This window comes from Rhineura floridana, chromosome 1 (assembly GCF_030035675.1).
Source record: "Rhineura floridana isolate rRhiFlo1 chromosome 1, rRhiFlo1.hap2, whole genome shotgun sequence".
NCBI lineage: Eukaryota > Metazoa > Chordata > Lepidosauria > Squamata > Rhineuridae > Rhineura > Rhineura floridana.
This window is the reverse complement of record NC_084480.1, coordinates 117,853,953-117,871,609: the sequence shown is the minus strand read 5'-3', so window position 1 is coordinate 117,871,609 and position 17,657 is coordinate 117,853,953. Positions and strand designations below refer to the sequence as shown.

At 40.1% G+C, this 17,657-nt stretch overlaps 1 protein-coding gene across 16 annotated transcripts in view; it reads right to left on the bottom strand.

Moving 5' to 3' along the window:
- The window catches only part of CCDC171 (coiled-coil domain containing 171), a 311,338-nt gene that overhangs the window by 72,621 nt on the left and 221,060 nt on the right, over positions 1–17,657 (bottom strand). For 15 of the 16 annotated variants that reach the window (XR_009763232.1, XR_009763234.1, XM_061630303.1 and 12 more), the window contains one exon: positions 9,910–10,062. Coding sequence is in view for 13 of the 16 variants with exons in the window: in XM_061630303.1 (XP_061486287.1) it covers positions 9,910–10,062 (153 nt within the window). In the remaining 3 variants the exon portion in view is untranslated. Of the gene's footprint in view, positions 1–9,909; positions 10,063–17,657 lie in introns of those variants that run through there. The other variant, XM_061630363.1, reaches the window with a different exon arrangement.

Genomic DNA, 17,657 nt, shown 5'->3' with positions numbered 1-17,657 from the left:
CTGCCTCCCTGCTACAACAAGATCAACACAGCATGTCTTCTTAAGATAGGTAAAACTGACCATGGGGAGGAGGAAGGCGAGGGGAGGGGGAAGGAGGGGAGGGAATTGGAGGGGAAGGAAGGAGCAAGTGCGAGGAGACAGGAAGGAGAAGGGAGGGTGGGTTTGATCAGTTGCATACTTTTTGAGTTCAATGGGATTTTTTCTGTGCAATCATGTTTGAAAATGGAAATGGACTGCCTTCAAGTCAATACCGACTTATGGTGACCCTATGAATAGCGTTTTCATGGTAAACGGTATTCAGAGGTGGTTTTACCATTCCCTTCCTCTGAGGCTGACAGGCAGTGACTGGCCCAAGGTCACCCAATGAGCTTCATGGCTGTGTGGGGATTCAAAGCCTGGTTTCCCAGGTCCTAGTCCAACACTGACCTGGGGGAGGGGCGAGGAGGGGGAGGGTAGGAGATTGGATGGGTGGGCACTGGGCAGAGGGGAAGCTCCTGTCCTTTCCAAAAGGAAAGCACTGTGAATGCTTTTCAGCGTTTCACCCACCTTTTTATTCTACAGCAGGCACATGTAGCCTTCCACCCAAATTTAAAACAAAGCTGTCCCTGGCCATATCCACACCATACCTTTATTTCACTTTACATAGTCATGGCTTCTCTCAAAGAATCCTGGGAAGTGTAAGTGAAGGGTGCTGAGAGTTGCTAGGAGACACCATGTTCCCCTCACAGACCTTCAATCAGAGCAGCCGACTGTTAAACCAGTCTGGCCATGGGAGCACTCTCAGGAGAATAGGAGTCTCCTCTAAGCACCCTTCACAAACTACACTTCCCAGGATTCTCTGAGGGAAGCCATGACTGTCTCACATGAAAACAAAGTCTGGTGTGGGTGTGGCCCTCTGATTAGCCAAGCCAAGCAGCTGGAAGTCTGGCTTTTAGAACACTGACAGTTGGTTCTTACTGAGCATGCCTGACATTATCACTGAGTTCCAGCCAAAATTTCTTAAATTAATTGAAAATCAGCCAGGCATTTTTTAACTTTTAAACTGTAGAAGATGAAGGTCAGTGTATGGGGCAAGGTAAGTAACAGGATTACAGGTACTCTGTGATCATGGCTGATTTTTAATTAATTTCAACAGATTATGAGAACTCAGAGAAAAAAAGCCCAAAAGGGCTGTTTCCCCCCCTTTCTCCTTAGACTTTGAACTCTCAATTCTTTCTGACTGTTTTGTGTATGGCCATGAAAATTGGGAGAGTTGTTAAGCAAGAGTTTCTGAGTTCAGGACTATGTTTTGTTAGGTTTTGTTTTCAAATGAGCTTATCGGAAGCATCAGAATGGGAAGGGGGTATTTTCAATTTAACATTGCGGAATGTGAAAAATCCATGCTGGCTATAGTGTACAGCCACTCTTGTGGCTGTATAATTATTTTTATAAAAATATAAAAGTCCCTCTCAAGATTCCCACAACAAGACCCTTCATCTCCATGTGCTGAGTGCACTTCTTTAACTAGCACACACAAGTGTTGTACATATCTCCCCACCTGGTAAAAAAGAGAGGTACTCCTAAGCCCTTCAGAATCTAGAAGCTGGTTATTGCTTGTTATCACTACATAACTATATTGCAGTAAAATACCCACGTACCCGCTGAATTGTCATCTTGTTCATGTGCTGTAGAGATGTTGCATTTGGGAACTTTAACATAAACTTTCAACCTCCAAGGCAATTGGAAGACTATCAATATGAAGGCCCTAGTCACTGGGGTCTGATTACATTTAGTTCTGCATTTTAATTGCATATGGATTCTATTAACTCACCCGTTTGCCTTATAGGCAACATTTTAATCAAATTACTATAATTTTCAAATACGTCACAATAGCTTGACAAGGTAAAAGTTCACATACCTAGCATACACAGAATATCAGAAAAGCTTTATATACACAAAAATAGCCGGGAAAGATAGTCAGACTATTCTGTTGTTGCATTTTAACACCTTGACCTCATGAATGCTATATGATTTATAGTAGGGGTGTGAGACTTCAGGCCTGGAGGGTCAAATGTGTCCTCCCCCCCGAGGTCTCTCTGTCTAGCCCTCAGGATTCTCTCCCGGGTGCAGCTTTCCATGGCCATGCTCCACACTGTCATTGAGTGCTTCTGCCTGGTTGAAATGTATCCCTGCACTGCAAAAATCCTGTTGCTTGCCTGGCTGGAAAAATGTGTATGTATAGAAACCTCTGAAATTTGTGTGGCTAGAGTGTAGCCTATCGTACAATGTAAGAGTCGCATCCATTGCACTGCCCACGTTTGCATCTGGCCCCGCCCACCATAGGTGAGCAGCCCTGGGAAGGTTACCCATGGAGAAATGCCTTCCTTGGGCTAAAAAAAACCAAACCCCTAACCTTGACCTATAACATGGCCCTTAATTTATTGCTAATGCTTTTGATCCAGAAAATGCGTAAGCGGGAGGCACTTCCATTAGTGCAAATGGATGTGTGTCTCTAGTTTTCCTTTACTGACATACTATTCTGGTAAGCCCCTGGCCTTCAGGAGCAACTTTTCAGGGGCTCAAGGGACAAAAGTGAAAAGAAAGAGGCAAGAGAGCCCTATTGCACAGGAGGAATTCCATTCATGCTTCTCTGAATCTAAAGCAGAGTTGTTAGTGTTATTAATTTATTGATAGCCTTCTACAATAGTTTCAAAGTGATCTACAATAAAAACAGCCCGGGAAAGCCTGTTGGAACAAAAATGTCTTCAGTTGTTTCCAGAAGGTGCAGCTAATAGGCATGTTTCATATACAAGATTACTATTCCACAGAATAGGGGCAGCTACACTAAAAGCCCTGTTCTGAGTTCCTGTGGAGCGCTACTACAGAGAAGCCAAATAGCCCTAACTTACAGGATTTATACTCCTTGACTACAGTAATTAGTTATATAACAATACACAATGACCCAATTAGACGGTTGTGTTTTTAAGCGTGAAACCAGTGGCTAATTGCTTACCATCATCTAAATTCTTGCCTTTCTAAATAAAACCTTAGCTTTTTTAATGGTCCTATTGCTTTGACACCTCAAACCTACTGACTATGATTATTTACCTTTATATTTATTTTGTTTAATTTGTAACAGAAATACAATACAACAGGAGCTCTCAAACTCCTAACCTCAGGACCCATATGAGACAGCTGAAGATTACTACAGCCTACCAGTCACAAACTGGTGGTGCAATGGCAGAGTTAGTCACAATTACTATTAGTCGCAATTACTGACATCATTTTCTACCAGTATCAGTCCATCTTTGGAAATTGCTAAAACAAACTACCAAAGCATTTTACTTGTGGCAAGGGCTTCCACAGCTCAGCTTACCTCTAGCTAGGTGCAGACATTTTCTCTGGAGGTGTTGTGACAACCTTCCCATTTGTGCAGAATTTGCTTGCCCAGAGGCTCTAAGTAGAAAAGCCTTTTCTTTTATATTTCCCCCTTTCCAATCCCATATGCTTCTCAAAGTATTTTTACCCATCTCCTGTAATTTCTTCTTCCATTCTGCTTTCACAACTTGTATCTTATCCCTCCCCCCTCAAAAAACCTGCCAGTTTCTTTCATCCCTCCTCCACTGTTATTTTTCATTCATTTCTTCTTCCTATAATAGCTTTCCACGCTTATACCCTTCCTTTCTGTTCCCTATTTTATTTAGTTAGTTAGTTATAATAATAAATATTAACTTTTTGTTTCACTTTCCAATTTCCTTCAAAATCTTTTCTCTTTCTTCCCACCTTCCAGGCAGGCTGTGGCACTGAAGCCTACCTGAAAGTGACCCAAGGCCCACAAGTGGGTCCTGGCTCACTGCAATACAATATAATTAAATACAGTAATAAATAATACATATTTTTAAAGTCAAGGGCAGAAAATATGGTGATGGTTTATCCAAAACAGCCTGGCGGGCCAACCTCCAAGGTCTAGCAGGCCGAATTAGTTGATGGGCCACTGGTGCAGACAATACCAGGCTAGATTCCTATATTCTCAACTTTATTTTTTTTTTAAAAAAAAAAAACCATTTACAGGCTGTTTTAAGAAGTCTTTATTATTTTCTTTTTCTTTCAGCTTTGTGAAGCTTCTGACATCGAATTGTGTGCTTAATCCTACTCTGCACAGCAGTAACAATTGCAATGGATGCCTAGCTTGGAAGAAAGTAGCCTTTCTCAGCAACTAGTATTGCAGTTCAAATGATGAGTTAATACAATGTGCCCAGTGTCCTCATAACCAAAAAACTATGTGGAAGAAATGTGTCAGGATCCCAGCAACAAATGAGTAACAACTTCATTTACTGTGTTTAAAATTATCTGAGAAGGCCCTGAGATTTATGCTTTATAATTTAATTTTTTTCAAATATTCTCAGACTGTCCTAGCCAATAGGTGGCTGAATTGTGTCATCTCTACCTCACTCATTGCCTCAGCATGTGGTATTTCATCACAATGATGCATCACTGAAACAAATGAAATATCACAAACAAAAGAACATAAAAGCACTAATTGACAAAAATGTAGGTTGGATTACATCAGTTAAAATATGCATCCAAAAGCAACAACTCTTGATATTTCCAGTGGTAGGATAACAGCCCAGCTTTTTCTCCGTTATCTCACTTGTTACCATCCTCTCCTGAGGTTCATAACTCTTTTCTTCCTTCATCTGAAGCTGTCCTTCTGACCTCAGCAAATTTTCATCTCCTCTGTATCCATATGATTCCCATCTTCTCAGGTTCTCTCACTTAGTCCTTTTCCTAATACTTTTTTCACCCATTTCCCCTCTCCTTTCTTTTCTGATACAATCTAGATTCCAAAGGTCTGAGTAATTACTGGGAATTCCTCCAGATATATAGTATACTTGTGTAACTCTGTCTGCAGCCAGGTGGACCTTTTTTGTTCTTAGCACACAAAGACTTCCTAACATTTACAGTAATCTCATCTTCCAGCGCCAGCAGAAAATTTTCCCTGGCCTTGTGCAAGGAATGGGGAGAGATATGCTTTCTGTGGGATTGTGGAGGGCAGGTGACTCTGTTTGCTTTTGGGATTTTTGTTTTTTTATTTCTTAGAAAATATAATATCCCTCAACAGCAAGACAACCATTGATGGAAGACATGTGGACTATGTGCAACATATGCACACTTAGTCTAAGTCCTCTTGGTAAAGCAATTACGGTTACATCCATAGCTGGTATATAGCTTCAGCCATGAACTTCAAGTTTATTGTTTCTTTTGAATATAATCACAGGTGTAGTAGTCTGAGCTTTGTGGAGCAAATAAGAGTTGTCTGGGCTCTTTCCTAAGCCAAATTCAGGAAAGACCATCTTTCTGCTGTTATACACAATGATTTCTCATTTTGCATACTGGGTTGGGTCCAGACTTAGTCATTCTTAGAGCAGAGCCACTGAAATAAATGGGACATATGTTAGCTATGACTAATTTAAAGTCCCATTAATTTCAGTGGGTCTACCCAAAGCATGACTAAGGCTGCAGTTCTAACTCACTTATCTGGGAGTAAGCTCCATACTTACTTCTGAGTAGATATGATTAGGATTACAGCCTAGATCCCAGGGCTGTGGAGTCGGTACGCCAAACCTTTGACTCTGACTCCTCTATTTTTCTACTGTCCGACTCCGACTCCACCCAAAATTGCTTCCAACTCCACAGCCCTGGAAAGGGCTGTAAATGTCTTTTTAAATTGGAAGCTCTCATAGGAGCATTTTTATCGCTGCCTGAATATGCGCTGATCTTGGCATCACAGCATTTGTCTTCATCTGGGTCCTGTGTCATACACTGACACACAAAATGTTTTCCATCTTGAGTTATGGTGAAATGCTCAAATACAGCTGACTTCATGGGAAGCTTCTTTGACATTTTGAATTTATATGTTAAAAAAATTGTCAATCAAAATTTATTTTGAAGTCGGAGTTGGTACATTTCTACTGACTCCGACTCCACCCAAAATTGCTTCTGACTCCGACTCCACAACTCTGACTCCACAGCCCTGCTAGATCTGGTCCTTTGTCTTTGATGGCTTTCATCATGTGCAGAAACTCAATCACTGACTCCAACCCAGACGAAGAGGGGTAGCCAGATCAGTTGTACCACCACCGTCAGAAGCAGAGGTGTTGCATACTGACCAAGGACCTACTACCATCAGTCAGGGGCCTCCAAACTGAGACCTCCAGAGAGGTAACCCATGAGCCTGTTCCTCCTGAGGAACTGTTTCCCTCCCCATCAGGGACTGGATACATCCTCATGTGTTCCATCAGTGCAGGCAATGAGTTGGGACAGAACTAATAGAGAGGTGGTAGAGTACTAGGCTGGAGATCAGAGGGCTGCTGCTTTAAGGCCTTCTGCTCTTCTTGGGAGGGATGATATGCCCCTGGAAGAATAGAAGGCCTCAGAGACACACTGGAGCTATTTGCTCACTTTGAGTTCTCAGTGTTCCTGCAACTCCAGCCTGCTTTGCTAAGTGTCCCATTATGCCCTGTGGACTTCTGCTGAATGTCAGGATAGGAGACATACTGGAATAACAAAAGTTACATTCTGTAAGCATGGATACACATTCCTACATGCAGCTGGAAATCCTCCCAAGGCTGATTCAAATATGAGAAGAGACCACCAAATCAATATTCTGTCCTACATTCTTTTTCTCTATATTAAGATGTAAACGTCATGTACAGAGTCTCGAAAGTTTGATATAAAGTGGACCATTTTCAGATATTTTAGTAATGGGGTTACCTTGGGCCACATATGTACCCAGCAGATCTTGGTGTAGTGGTGCTACCCTCCAGACACCTGGATGGTGCTGGAGTGGGGCAGGGAGGCCATGAGGCCAGGACTGTGTAGACATTCCAGCAGATCCAATCCTGTGCTCCCACTGTGCTTTCTGAGCAGCCCTGATCTTGCCATTGCCCTGCTCCATCCCAGTGCCATCCAAGTACGCTGCAGCAATGCCAGTGTCAGGAGGGCAGCTCCATGGCTACTGTACCATTCCAGGATATATGTTATGTTCTCTGTTTTGAGGAAGAGATATGTCATCCCCAGCATTTTGGACTTTTATGGCAATCAGGATGTTTTGGGCAGCATGGGTATCAAATGTCAGGTCTCTACCCCATGAGGGAAGTACCCTAACCATTTCAGTACCCAAGTGATTCAAAGACACCAACTGACTTTACACATACAGCTATGAAGCAATCATAGTTATTTCTTTGGACACCACAAATTCAAGTCTGAAGAGGCAATACATCCATCAGAGTCCAGCTTTACATTATACATGTGGCTTTATGCTGGAATACTGACCTCTGCATTCTGATACTGGCCTTCATGCCCCAGGTTTTGACTGGTATAAAAATTTCCCCTTTTCAGTAATTGTGTTGCCTTGCACTACACGTATAACAAATGTCAGGGCTCTAGCTCATGTGGAAATACTGCAAAATGTCAATACCCCTGTGTGCCAGTCAGTGAATCAGTTGGGCCTAAGCATTGTATAGGTGTAATAACACCTACTTCAACAAGCAATTACTGAATTAAACAAGACCAAGACATTTTAAATAGATATGCATAAATAAAAACAGTATCAGTTGATATTAATGGCACTAAACCAAGAGTTATATACTTTTCCTTGGAAATTGGGAGTTCTGATTTCTACCTTTCCAGGGAAATCATACTGACTTTGATTTCTGTATATATATTAAGGGACATATCCATCATGTATAAATATCACAAATGTAAATACAGGCATACCCTGCTTAAAGTCGCTTCACTTAAAGTTGCCTCGCTATAAAGTACATGCACCATACTCCACCATACTCCACCATACCCCACTTTAAGGTATGCGCTTCGCAATAACGGACACTTAATGGCATGACGCTGCTGCCATCTAGTGGCGATTGCAGTGCAGTACATGGATAGATAATTGCTTCACTTTAAGTACATTTTCACTTTACATACACGCTCCGGTCCCATTGTGTATGTTAAAGCGGGGTATGCCTGTATGTGTGAGACTCAATTAAGAATGATGGGTGTTACATATCTCAAAATGTTTCTGTTGTGATGCATTTATATTCCAAATCATGCAGCTATGCTAGTACAGTTTTAGCACTTGGTGCCTGTATATGGATTTAGATAGTTTACAAAACATGATTCAGAGGCTAGCACATCAAACTCCAGCCCAATACTTCAAAACAGTTTGTTAGAATGAACTTTCCTCAAAGCTCTCTCTGACCAAAGGAAAGCAGCTCCCTGGGTAGTATGCGCACTTGGCCGGGTGCCCACTCCCTTGTTCAGAGCTTAAACACCAGTAAAAAAAAAGGTAAAGGTGTCCCCGCACTTGAGTGCAAGTTGTTTCTGACTCTTAGGGTGATGTCTTGCGACGTTTACTAGGCAGACCGTATATATGGGGTGGGATTGCCAGTTCCTTCCCTGGCCTTTCTTTACCCCCCAGCGTATGCCGGGTACTCATTTTACCGACCACGGATGCATGGAAGGCTGAGTGGACCTCGACCAGTAGCAACAACAAATATTCAGACTGAGGCAAAGGAGCATCTCAAGGATGCTGGGTTAAACATGTAAACTAAGCAAGGATACTAAAGATACTTAAGGCAACATTCTTAAAATTTAAGCTGGTTAAAATCCTGATCCTAAACTTTGCATGTGTGCTGTATTATGATGGTTTTCATTGGTGCACAAATGTAACCCCACCTCCACTTTCACCATGCAATCCTAAGCAAGTGATTTCACATTATATATGAATCCATGGTTTATTAGCTAAAGCTAAACCATAGTTTGTTTTAATGTTGGAATCGCAGGTCTGTCCACAGAGTATGATTCTGATTTGGGGTGAGACAAAACAGAATTTGAAACCTAAGTTTGAAGTTGGTTTGCAAACCTAGGCCCTAGGAAGTGGCAGAGTGGAAGATGGGTGGAGGGTGGCTTTTTCCCTCCCCCCTTTTTTGTACTTGTTCATCTTGTATTTATTTTCCCTCTCATTGGTTTCAGAGGGAGGGAAAATAAGTGAAGTAGCACCAGGGCTGGTGTAGGTTATCCCCCTGTGTTGGGGAAACAGGAGGGTCTTGGATCCACAGCCTCCCCCAATCTGCCCCAGCACACTGTTTTTCATACCCTAACACCTTGAGGCGCTGATGGCAAACGAGTGATGGTGGAACATCTTTCCACCACCACGAGAAGGGCTTCAGTGGCAGATCTCCTTCTCTGCCAGTAGACCACTCTCTCCAATCTGCAAGATCGAACAGACCCTCAGATGTCCTTCCAGAAGCTGAGGTTTGCTCCCTCTATTAGCCTTAAATGAGCCTTACTTTATTTGCAGGCAGTAATATTTCAGAGATGAAATGAGACTTGAAATTTAATCTTATAGTATGTGGGGAGGAGAATACCATTTTTCATTAGCAGAGAACATGGTACCACTAAGACAAGGTTGTCAATGAAGAATGATCACATGTTCTTATTACCAGTTTGGTTAAATCAAATAACTAACAATATTATATTTTAATAGGAGGTAGCAAACCTTTAAAAATTCAGTTCCAAAATCATTGCCAAAGACAAAAGAGACAAGATGCTATGCCTTTTAGTTTGGCAATCCAAGACACACATTCATACAAGCAAAAATGTTACAAATTAATTCAACAGTTATTCCTTCCCACTCATATCAACCATAAAACTTTTATGGGGTACAGATCATTTTGCACTGCTGCTCTAACATGCAAAGCCGAATGATAGATAATGTAATGTATAGCATCTTTCTAGCAGACCTATGTAATAAATAAAAGAAATATTTTTGTAATGTAATCCAGTTATGCAAGCAAATTAAGGGTTCTGTTGAGTCATGTGGCAGAATAAAATTCCAAGAAAAAAAATACATTTTGAAAACACACTTACTGAATGCAAGCTTTCATTTTCACGAAGACATGCTGTTTGGAGTTCTGATTTCAGAGCTGCAATGTGATGCCGATGGGATGCTATCTCTCTTTCTAGTGTGGAGACTCTGGAGCATGCAAGTTGATAGACATCCATAAAACTTACAATCATCGCCTAAAGGGAAAAGGAAAAGGAGTCACTGTTACCTATAAATGTTGCTGTCAAGTCGATGCCACCGATGCCTAACCACATGTTTCTGAAGATGTGACATCTTATTATCTAGTTTGTATAAGAGTTATTTATTTACAGACACATACATGCACACACACATACACCAAAAATAGAACATAAATACTCACCTCTTAAAATATACCAGGTTGTATGCATTTCTACCAAATGGTATTATGTTAAATTTGCAAAGCTTTAATTTCACTCTCTACTATAGTATTTGAAAAACAATGCACTTTGATATGTACATAGAGCTTTCTGGACTCTACTGAAACTCATCTCTCATCCAATTTGAATCAGCCAAACAGAGAAGAACACCAGGTAGCATGAACATTTTCAAAATGAATGGAGTTGCTAATTCTCCCAACTCACCTTTAAAAAGAATTAGATTTAATTTGGCATTAAACTAAAGAAAGTTACAGACCTCTGAAAGTAAATAATCTGATTACAATAGAGCTGGGAAAATAATTCTGTTCAGGTATATAGTGGAGGAATGTCCCAGCCGTGTAATATTGATCAGACCGATAATAAAGTTAACTGCACAAGAGAGTATAAATGATTTGGCAGTGCTGGTAACTTGATATCTGACCTAAATAGTATAACACTATTGGGATTATTGGACTTCTTTACAACGGATTATCACATTTTATAGTTATAGTTTCTCTCTGAAGTGACCTGTACTGATTTCTCAAATGTTAGAACAGCATTAAGGCTGATAAAAAATTATTTTTCTTTACTGAATAAACCAAGATTAAAACAAAATGTGATGTTCTCTTTAGCACTTTTTCTCAGATAAAGCAACTCAACACTTTGGGAACCAAAATCAGACTGGTGAACATGAGCAGAGTCCTGTTTGAGATACCATGTCCTAATTCTGCTGTTTAGCCATAGGTGTTCCTCAAATATTTTTGAGGTTCAGTGAAACTAGAAGTACTAAGCTCATATAAGGAAGAAGTAGAACTACGATCATTTTGAAAGTAATATATTACACCCTGGACTGGAAGGGAGCTTCGGGGGAGAGAAAAGAGTTGAACCAGCAGGGGGAATGTGGATAGAGACAGAGATACACCTTCCATGCATGGGTTGGCTTGCTGGACTGGAAACCACACAGACAAACTGCAAGTGGATAGACATCCGCATTTGGGTGTACATTCAAACACTGCCTTTATTTGCAGTATATGGCCCAGATTGCTGTGTTTATGTCTCACTATTGTCTTGGGCCATGCACATCTTATTGTATTATACAGCCACAAGATTGGCTGTATACTATAGCCAGCATGGATTTTTCACATTCTGCAATGTTAAATGGAAAATAACTCCTGTGCCATTCTGATGCTTCCCATCAGTGCATTTCAAAACAAAACCATACAAAACTTATAGTCTTGAACTCAGAAACACTTGCTTAACAACCCTCCAAGTTTTCATGGCTATACACACAACAGTCAGAGAGAACTGAGAGTTCAAAGTGTAAAACAAGAGAGAGAAAAAAGAGAGCCCTGTTGGACTTTGTTTTGTCAGTGGTCTCATAATTTGTTGAAATCAATTAAAAAATCAGCCATGTTCACAGAGTACCTGTAATCCTATTACTGACCTTGCTCCATGCTATGACCTTTATCTTCTGTAGTTTAAAAGGTAAAAAAAATGCATGGCTGATATTTAGTTAATTTAAGAAATTTAACATTGAAGTCTATTATAACGTCAGGCATGCTCAGTAAGAACCAACTGTCAGTGTTCTAAAAGCCAGACTCACAGCTGTTTGGCTTGGCTAATCAGGGGGCCACACCTACACTAGATTTATTGCACTTTAAACAGTCAGGGCTTCCCCCAAAGAATCCTGGGAAGTGTAGTTTGTGAAGAGTGCTGAGAGTTGTTAGGAGACTCCTGTTCCCCTGAAAGAGTTCCAGTGGCCAGAGTGGTTTGACAGTCATTCCCTCTTCTGAGGATTGTAGCTTTGTGAGGGGAGTAGGGCTCCCCCTAGCAACTCTCAGCACCCTTTACAAGCTACACTTCCCAGGATTCCTTGGGGAAGCCATGACTGTCTAAAGTGAAATAAAGGTCTGGTGTGGATGTGTCTGCTGTAGAATAAAAAGGTGGTGGAACCCCTGAAAAAACTATGATACTGTTCACAATGTTTTCCTTTTGGAAAGGAAAGGGGCTTCCCCTCTGCCCAGTGCCCGGCCATCAAAGTGCTCAGAGGCATATGTTACCAAACCTACACAGGAAGTGGACTGGACTGTGAAAAACCAACCCAAATTGTGTTTGCATTTTTACACATTTGTAGGGCAGTACAATATCTCCAAGAGGAGGTCAGGTCTCCTGCTCCCCAGGTACATTCACTATAGCCACCCAATTTCCCTGCTTTTAAAAGTTTGATAGAAATATATGTTGGCTATAGGTACGTTCTTAAACCGCAAGGGTTTATTTGCCTATTAGTGAATACAACTATATCAACATCAGGGCTGCCAAATGGGCACACCTCACTATTCTGGTGCTAGCTGAAATGAAAGTTTAACAGCTGCTGTGCTTGGTGGATTTTGCCTACTGTTACCATTATGTCAATAAATCTAAGAATGCTTTTTTACACATGGTCTTTGAATTTGAAACTCTTCATTTGTGAATGATGGCAATGTATGGACAAGAACCCATTATTAATTTGTATAGTACAGTTATAGTGGAGTTTTTTCATTGTTTACAGAAATGCTTGTGAAAAACAATACAATAGATATTTAATGTGCACAAACAACAATTCTGCATAGTTATGTTATGGAGAAACATAGAAATATACTCTGACATTGTTCTCCTCACATTGTTTTCAGTTACAGAAGGATAATCTTTGTTCTTGTTCAAAAACAGAAAAAAAGTTAAAAACCACTTGTTCTATACTCTTCAAATATCTGAAAGACAAGTACAAATGGCTAAATAGAATGTGCAATCATGAAAAATAGGAGTTATGAATCTGCTACAATCCAGCTTAATCTCCCAAGTGAAATTAAAACAGGACTACATACATTTTAATTTGGACAAGATCTTTGGGGTAACATTTCCTACTTTCCCAAAAGGAACCATGGAATTTTCAGTATCAAGTGTTCAGAGCCTCATATTTAAATCTCAATGGAAATATGGTATTTCCAGTAGCTCACTCTATTAGTGTGCTGCCAAGAATGGATTTATTGCTGACTCAGCATAAAGTAACCTGTGCAGCAATTAAGAAAAATCAAGATTTCTGTTTGGGACCCCCTCCTTTTTTTTTTGTTTTACTACAGATAGTAGGATGAAGAGCCTATACGTTTTGTAATAATTCTTCTCTTGTTTTATGGAGTTCATGACAATTTTTTGACATTTCATTTTTGAAAATTACATTAAATTTCAGACTGAAGATCACCTATTCCGTGTAGCTGCTTGTGCTGACAGTGACAGCCCAGAGCCCAGCCATTTGTTTTTAACTGACTGCCCATTTCCACCTTTCCCTCCCAATGAATCAGATTTCTCAGATCTGCCTGTGTTAAGGTGCGATGTCTGGATCTTATTGTGCTGGTTAGCGAATTTATCTTCTGGTTTTGCCACCTTTAATCTTTAGAAACACCATGAACTGACAATACTTTGGGTTTACTGGTGTGAAATTATTCTCTTTGGTATAAGAATTTAATGGTATGAATAGTTAGCTTGAGGGCAGCTTTCCATCCTACACATAAACAGAAAAAAAGTACTCTTGGGAATCCCACCTGTCCGTTATCATCTATGAAAGTGTAATGTCGTAAGAGTATTTTAGAGGAATGGTGCTTAAACTCCAAAACACTTAAGTTTATTTTGGAGATCTTCTTTACAAAAGAGAAATAAAACCACTATTTTAGCCTTACTTATTATTATTATTATTATTATTATTAACTTTATTAATACCCCGCCGTTTTTCCAAATATTCACACACCTTAGTATATAACATGGAAAGATTCATGGTCACTGCCATCCATGTTCATGTTCAACCTACACTTTATTTTAAAGAGTTCAGTGAGGAATACCAAGTATTAAACAAAGCTTCCTTTAACTGAAATGTGAAGATCAGACAAGGAAAAAGCCAAAGATGTTCAACCAAAAGGAACTTTGCATGTTCATTGGACAGTACTGCACTTAAGTTTATCTATTGATCTTGGGTGTACTCATTTAGGCATAGCAGAGACCCATGAACTGAACAGCCTGTATGTGTGGCACACACAAAAGTGTCTGCTTGTCTGTTTAGCTGATTAGGGAATCCCAGATTTAGTGCAGGTGGTCTGGCCCACCCATTGCTTGCAGTACTGTCTGCAGAACTAGAAGGAAATGTACCACCTGATTTATTTGGAATCAGTTCACAGAGGGTTGTGGGACCTGAGCCTGGATCTGTTCTCCCTTCAAAAGTATATTATTGGCAAAAGAATCTTGAAGATAATGTAACCCCAAAGCTTTCTATTTCTCCGAATGAAAGTTTCTCCCTGCCTTCCTGAAGGCTAGGTGTGCGAACCGCGGGAGTCAGGTTGACAAAGGCACAGAGAGATTTTTATACCACTTCTTCCCAACATTCAAAAAGGTTTTTTGGAACTGGTTATTGACGTCCCTGGCAAAAATGTGGCTCACGTGTAGGAGATTTGTGGAAGCTCCAGGCTAACCCCACAATATCTCTGACTGACTCCTTGTGGACCAGGGGGAAGAGCTGATAAATCTGAAATGTGTCATTATCACTTCACATGTGCCACATCCAGCCCTCCATGTGATTTATTTGGGCATTAAATCTGGATTTCTTCCCTCCCTCTCACAGTATTTTTGTTATGTGCCACACATATGCAATGATAGTCAAGAAGCCAGATGGCATATCATTATTTCCTGCAATAAAGCAAAACCCAGGTTTCTATGGCAGTACCCTATCTATAGATAGATATAGATGTCAGGTTTAAACAAATGGTTCTTCTTTCTGAAAAAGACTGGGTCCATAAAGCCCCTTGTGTGTCCTCTTGTTCAGAGATCCTCTGAATTCTGCTGGATCCTCCTTTCAGCAATAGCCCCTTTGTGCCACATTGCAAGCCATTGCAGAGGGTTCACCACAGCCCTCAGGAGCAATTTTTCTGAAAGTGCAAAGTGGGACATCCTGCTGTACAAGAGGAACTCCATTCACAGTTCTCTGGATCCTGCACACTGCTTTCACAAAGAAGGTGATATAGATTCTTCAGCAAAGAAAATAAAAAGGAATGTAACCTTTTGATTTCTTACTGAATTGGTAGTACTGTTACAGGGAAGCCAGCAACAGAACATTTAAAACTAGTCACTTATCATTATAAATAAAACCAATTAAAAATTAGGCACATGGGTTATTTTGTTCTTTATTAGAAAGCAAGTTTTACAACCCAGAGAGATTCATATGGCACATTCATTTTAAAATTGAAATCCCTTCTAGACTAAGGAGTATTGTAAGAATGTCAGTGAGGTAGGAAAGCTAGCCACAGCAATTCTAAAGGCTAAAGAATTTTAATTTTAAGCATTAAAAATCCATTTTACATTGAAATACAGGATGTACGTTAATAAAGTCTGAAACATATATAAGGCTGCTAATTTTACACTAGAAACAGTAACGAATTACTCAGGAGTAATCAAATGCATGGAAGTAACAAGAGAACAAATTTGTTTTCTGAGTGATCTCCTTTCTGTCCTTTTAACCTTCTTACCTTTCTATAATACACTATATATTCTTAACAAAATTAAGTGATGATAAACTTGCTAACAATACAGTTTCTTAAATTTTCCAGTTTAAGAAAAGACCTCTGTGCCAACACTAACTTCCAGAATAAGCTGGCTGAACGTATAATGTAATGTCCAAGTTACGAGGTTACAAATTAGAGACGTAAATAGATACTGAAGTAGGGTTGCCAGGTGTCCCGTTTTCGCCCGGAGACTGATCCTCTCTGGGCCTCCGGGTAAGTCACCTTAATCTCCAGATTCTCAGCTTTCATTTTTAAACAAAATTTTCTATGTGGTCTGGTTCTTGAGATGTACACCAAAATGTTAGCCCCCCCAAAGTCTGTTAAATGAGCTCATAGCTGGCTGCTCTAACCCCGCCCTTTCAGGTTTGTAGCCAATAAATGTTGACCTCCAGGCAGCACCAAGACCACATTGCAAGGCCTGAAAGCTGTTGTTTCATAAACTAAATAAGTATATAGTTTTCAGTCATTTTCTCTCTTGTGTGCAGAAGTCAAACATGTTTAAATTTTCCTGGACTGTTGAAGAGGGCAGAGTTTTGAAAACTTTCCCAATATGAAGCTTTAATCCAATACTCACTTTTCTGGGAGTAAAGCTGCAGTGCTAATCGCACATACCCAGAGTAAACCCCATTCAATTCAATAGGACTTACTTTTGAACAGACATAACAGGACTTTTGAGTGAACATGGCAAAGAATTGTCTTTGTGTTGTAAATCTGTTTCTCTCTCTCCAATCCTATTTTTAAAAGCAATTAGGCAGGGCTTACATAGGTATCGCTGTTTTTATTATGTAGGAAGCTAATACTGATTTTATTTTTGTAAAAAAATGTTCTGCAATGACCAACTCGTTTTGACAATAAACTATTATATGGGGTGTATGTATTTTTACATATCCAGTGTGTGTGTGTGTGTGTGTGTGTGTATGGAGTCTTCCCAACAACCCTGTGAGGTAGGGTTACTGATTGGAAACCAGGGCAGCTCACAACAAGAAATAAATCCCTTTAAAATCCAATAACCATGAAAGGAAGTATAAACAGTTGCAAAGCTTAAAGTGGCATGATTCTGAATTTTGGGATGGTGAGTGAAGTTTCTTATCACTTGATATTGCAATTCTGTGCATGCTTCCCTGTTTGAGTAAGCCCCCTTGAATACATTGGGACTTGCTTCTGAGTAAGCAAACATAGAATTGCACTACAAATATCTTTATAAGTTGTGTAAATAATAAACATCTTTGACAGTCATGCTTATATAAATATTTCTTCATTTAAAGCACATGACTTCCCCTAAAGAATCATGGGAATTGTAGTTTCCCCCTCACAGTTATAGCTCCCACCACCCTTAAACTACAGTTCCCATGATTCTGTGGTGTGATTTATGTGCTTCAAATGTGTGTTGAATGAATGGTATGTATCTGCCCTAGGTATGATGTGCATTCATTGCTGTTGTTGTTATGTGCCTTCAAGTCGATTACAACTTATGGTGACCCTATGAATCAGTGACCTTCAACAGCATTTGTCATGAACCACCCTGTTCAGATCTTGCAAGTTCAGGTCTGTGGCTTCCTTTATGGAATCAATCCATCTCTTGTTTGGCCTTCCTCTTTTTCTACTCCCTTCTGTTTTTCCCAGCATTATTGTCTTTCCTAGTGAATCATGTCTTCTCATGATATGTCCAAAGTATGATAACCTCAGTTTCATCATTTTACCTTCTAGTGACAGTTCTGGTTTAATTTGTTCTAACACCCAATTGTTTGTCCTTTTCGCAAGGCTCTCCTCCAGCACCACATTTCAAATGAGTTGATTCTTCTCTTATCCGCCTTT